The sequence below is a fragment of the Micropterus dolomieu genome, linkage group LG03, assembly GCF_021292245.1.
Source record: "Micropterus dolomieu isolate WLL.071019.BEF.003 ecotype Adirondacks linkage group LG03, ASM2129224v1, whole genome shotgun sequence".
In the NCBI taxonomy this organism is placed as follows: domain Eukaryota; kingdom Metazoa; phylum Chordata; class Actinopteri; order Centrarchiformes; family Centrarchidae; genus Micropterus; species Micropterus dolomieu.
In genome coordinates this window covers 31,407,220-31,412,695 of record NC_060152.1, presented here as the reverse complement: position 1 = coordinate 31,412,695, position 5,476 = coordinate 31,407,220, and the positions used below count along the sequence as shown (strand labels likewise).

General features: G+C 36.4%; 1 protein-coding gene across 1 annotated transcript in view; it reads left to right on the top strand.

Annotated features, from left to right (window-relative positions):
- Positions 1 to 4,760: 4,760 nt before the first annotated feature.
- The window catches only part of LOC123968625, a 99,537-nt gene continuing 98,821 nt past the window's right edge, over positions 4,761 to 5,476 (top strand). The window contains exon 1 of the mRNA XM_046045492.1: positions 4,761 to 4,835. Within this exon, the coding sequence (XP_045901448.1) occupies positions 4,761 to 4,835 (75 nt within the window). The remainder of the gene's footprint in view (positions 4,836 to 5,476) is intronic.

Genomic DNA, 5,476 nt, shown 5'->3' with positions numbered 1-5,476 from the left:
GGCCCTGACAGCAAACGCTCTGTCCCCTTTAGTTTTCAGTCGAGACTCTGGAACAGACAACAGACCTCTGCCCGAGGATCTCAAGGTACATGCTGGTGCGTATGGGACTAAAAGTTCAGAAATATAACAAGGCGAGAGGCCATGAAGAGATTTAAAAGTGATCAATAGAATTTTAAAGTCAATTCTAAAACATACTGGGAGCCAGTGTAATGAAGCTAAAATAGGAGTAATGTGGTCATATTTCTTTGTTCTGGTTAAAAGCCTGGCAGCTGAGTTCTGGACAGTCTGGAGTCGATCAATAGATTTTTGGGTTAAACAGGTGAAAAGGCTGTTGCAATAATCCAGGCGTGAAGAGATGAAGGCGTGTAAAATGGTCTCGGTGTCAAAAGTTAACAGAGATCGAATTTTAGCTATATTTCTAAGTTGATAAAAACATGATTGAACAAGCTTTGTGGTGTGCTGCTCTAAATTTAAATTACTATCAAACCAAACACCAAGGTTCTTTGCCACAGGCTTAATGTGATTTACTAGGGAACCAGCAGACTATGTACTGCTATTGCTTTTTGTTTTCTTAACTTGCTTTTGTCAAGCTGTTACTGTTACCTGTTGATGAGTTCCCACAGAAAGCAGCGAGTACAAGATCTGTATCTGTGTGTGTGTATGTGAGAGAGAGAGAGAGAGAGAGAGAGAGAGAGATTGAGTGTGTGGGTTGGTGAGGGCCGATGATTTGTATTTGTACTGCTGTATTTTTTGTACTTGTTTTTTACGAGTTTTAGTTAGAGTAACTGCACTGACCTTAACAGAAACCTATGGTTTTAGACTTGAGTTTTTGGGTAGACACATCACTTTGTGACGTTGCTGTGATGCTCTGCATGTTGTTACTACATAAATACAAAAGTAAATGCACAGTTGCACCTTTCAACCTGAATATTCACTTTAGGTCATTTTCTGGCAGATGTTTGTTTCCTCCTATGTTTTATTATTATGTATATCCTTAGGGGGTGGAGCTTGAGCCATTAAAGAATATCAAGAATCAATACCTCTTGCTTTTGTTCTCTATAAATGAAATAATTAAAAAAAAAAGTTACTTGATCTCTGAAATTGTTATTTATTCTTACATAATATTGACATTTGTGATTTGTTTATATTTTAGCAGTTCAAAAAAATTGTTAATAAGTGGAGCTGTTGGTAGTTTGAATCTTGTCATTCAAATCAAAACTATAAAATTCAAATTGAATTCACATTGAAAGCACAGAGATTTGGCAAATGTTGTATCAACAGTGAAAAATGTCTCACACTGTTGATAACAAAAATAAAGGGATACAAACCCTTGAGAAATACAAGGAAGAGCCCTTAAGTTGAGAGTGTTTGGTGCTCCTTCTCCTGAAGCAGAAAGTGCAAATCATGGTATTGGTAAACATAACTGAACAAACACACTGTTGCATATTTAGAAATATCTTGGCAAACACGTCCTCCCTCTTCCGTTAACTCATTATATCGAAGTCATAAGTTGTCAAATGTTAAATTAATTGGCAACTATTTTGATAATTGATTTATAATTTTTTGATCACACATGACATTTTTAATTCACTGATTTCTGTTTATGAAATGTGAATATTTTCGGTTTCTTTACTCCTCTATGACAGTAAGCTGAATATATTTGGGTTGAAGACTAAATAAGCCATTTGAAAACATCTTGGGCTATCAATATTTTCTGACATTTTTATGGACCAAACAACTAATCAATTATTTGAGGTAATGGTTGACATATTTATCGATAATGAAAATAATCCTTAGTTGCAGCCCTCATGTTCAGAAGCTCCTCTCATGGCAGGCTAACCACTCCATATCAACCATTCAGTCTGGGGCCATCACATCAAAACAAAAAATGTTTTTGACACTCCAGAATCACAAATTTATGAGAATCACTTTTGGATCACTATGATATTACCGTATCTTGAAGTACATTAAGGGGAGGTCTTCCAAAATGTAAGGCTATTATATGTCAAATTTGAGGCCAGCATCAGGCACTTGGACATCCTCTTCTTAGACCATTAGCAAACACTAGTCTATGTTTTATCTTTGTTTCATTTGTTTGTGGGTCCAAAACAGTCTTACCCTGATGACACCACATGAACTGCCATGTGGGACTGAATTGAATTGTTGACCTCAGGGACCCTAACCCATTTCAATAGTTTTAATGGCCAAATGTACAGGGTAGATTAAATATTTTGTTGAAACCACACATTATTTTTACTCTGCACTGAAACATTGTGATTATTTGTTTTGGATATTTAGCTCACAAAAAGTAACCACGGGATCAGTTGACATAATGTAGCCCTGCCTTAATCCACTGGTCAGAATTCCTGGTGTAATTTATAAGTATTTCTGAATGTATGCTCTCAAGAAGAGATATAGCTCTATAGCTTCATCTGCAGTGTTGGGTGAGAGTAAGAAGTTCTCTGCCATTATAAGGCAACACAAGCTGAAAACTGTTTCATCGCAAGGATAAGGTCCTCTCTGTTGGCACTCGGGTTTACAAGCCTCCACTGCTTCCTGAGAGACCTCTTTCAGGTGATCTTGTCCTCCAAATAGACGAGGGATGGTATACATGAGAATTGGGCGTCCCCTTGGAGCTACTGCATTTCTGCTGCCGCGGATAATGTGCGTATTCCACAAATGTGCAACTTTCTGCAGTTGTTCCTGTAGAAGAAAAATACCAGTGAAAACACAGATCAATGTAATACTTCCTATTTTGAGTCAATATTATACATGCAGACATATGCTCCCTGGACAAAGGGGGTGAGTGGACATTATATCAACAATGTGCTGTGAAAAGTAAGATAACTACTGCTTACATTATTAATGGTGTTAAAAGCTTGTAGCGTCCAAGAGCCATGGCTAAGGGTTATTTTTCATGTTGTGGGACAGTGGAAGTATGTTTTGTTTTTTGTAAATGCATGTCATGTGTTCAACAGTATACATGTGCACTCCTGTGACTAGTCAGTTCTACAGTCTGTCCCTTTAACTGCAGACTTAATTAAGATTCATTAAAATCATTAAGAACTCAGAAATCATGCTGATTGAAATACCTAGTTGTTGCATTAATTAACATTATGAGCTTGCATTAAGTCATGCATGAGATGCTATTCATTCTTGTACATTCCTGATAATTCATGAATCATTATCTCAATGATCTCATGCTCTTTAATGCATTAAGTCATAAATGAATCCATGAGAATTCATATGCTTCTGCAGCATTGTGTTGTCAATCAACGAAAGTCTAACCAAGCTGTCATCTGGCTTTTGTAGCACACCTAGACTGTTCTAAAGATGTTAGATAGCTACTCCGTAGTTTGCGGCTGCTTTTCTATATTTTAGTGTAAATTTTGCTTTAAAATGTTGTGTAGGCTTTATAAAAATAGTGATGAAGCAGCAGTCGGTCAAGTTTCACGTTATAACTTGATAAATAGTATATCGTAATAACAAGAAAAGTTTCTTGTTTCTAATTTGTTTGTATGTCATAATAACGTGAAAATATCTTTTTATAACGTGAAAATATCTTGTTATAACGTGAAAATATCTTGTTATAACATGAAAATATCTTGTTGTAATGTGAAAAATATGTTGTTATAACAACAAACTTTTCATGTTATAACATGATACTGATCTGTTTTTCTCTTTCTGCCATGGCAGCAAGACACTTCCGTATCAAAGACTCAAAACATTAACTGTTTAATTAAATCTTTTAGTTACTTGATTACGTTTGCCTCTATTTGAGTAGTTATGTTACCATGTTGTTGCTATCTGTTGTTGATATTATTGCTGAAAAGAATCTAAATAAGTTACTTTTGCAGTGTTTTTATTTTCAGCAAGATTAAGGATACTCCTTCATCTTATGTGTAACCAATGCTTGTTCACAATACTTTCTCACACCATTCCTTTAGAAATGATGATAAAGAAATGTCATACTATACTCTATTAATTGCCAGTTTGAATTTAAGGCTAAATAACAAAATTTCCCAGTTTCTAAGGAAAGATTGTTTTGGATTAATCTAAGCTTTCCTCATGTAACCTGAGCTTCCCAAAGTGGACGAAATAAGTATTACATACCATCGTTGCCAGACGGAGGACGGCCAACCCTCGAGGTTTTTCTTCAGACACGGAGAACCCTGGAGAATCCCTAGCAAAAAGCCAGGATCGGGCAGCTAGTGTGGGACCCGTGCAACAGGCCAGAGCAGGCCGTCGACAAGCAGTAAGACGAAACAAAGCATTCTGTGGTCAGGGATGTCCCATAGTGTTAATATTGTCTTTTTAACTCCTAAACTTATAGCTTACTTTCATTAGGTCTCCTCTGCCGTATGAGTCAAATGCTTCCCACAATCGAAGGTCCATTCTCATTTAGCCATTGCTTATTTTCCCTGATGTATTTTAACCACCTTTTATATAGCTTTAGTTAGTTTATAAATTCACTGTAATCAAGAAAGTGTGTGTGTTGCCTATTTCCATGTCCCTGCCAAGAGAACTGACCCTTTAGATATGAGACTGACTGATTTAAGATAACTGAGCGATTATTAACTGATCACTAGTGAATAATTGTATAATTATTAAAAGATACATAGAGGTCCAGATACTCTAGGATAATAACAACTCTGGTGGTGCCCCGAAACGAGAGATTTTTATGCTATTTTAAGAATATTAAAATTCATAATTGGGTATTCATTCTCATAAATTTATTAAAATTCATAGCTAGTTTAGACATGCTACACTCTGGAGTCCAGACTGGATCAGACAACCACTCTCTGGTCTACCTTGAAAGGGGGATCTTGGGTCAAGTGAACTCTGGATCAGTTCATTTCTGGTGTGAACACCATTCGAACTAATCACAGTAAGCGTACTATTGTGTGTGTCATTTAAAATAGTACTTCTGTTGTTATGCATAATAACACATATGTACAATATGCAATAATAAATGTTACAAATGATATGTAATGTTTAGTCTTGATGAAAGGGCAGCACCGTTTGATATACTGAACGTTTTATGTATGGAGTATGTAGGGCCACATATGCATTAATTCATTCATTCAAGAAGAGACATGTGGATTCTGTAAACAGCCTGCTTTTATCCTTCAGCCTGTTTGCAGCCAACTTTGTGATTTTTATGTGTTTTCCATTGGTGCCACTTCACTGGCGCACTTTGCCTTGAAGGGACGATGTAGACACTCTGTGGTGTTAAACTGGTGTTAAACTGGTGTAGGGCAGAACCCCAACAGTCAAAGATTCGATGCTTCGATGTCAATCTCACAGTCGAAGCTTGAGACAAGGATCACGCCATTTTGGCAATATGGAGGTGCTCAACGTCTGATTTTACATTTTCTGTTTAATACTGTAAATAAACATGTAAAAAGAATAAAACTTCCAATAAATGTTTTCAATGTCCGTGAACAAATCCAAAATTGTAACCCTAACCCTGGGT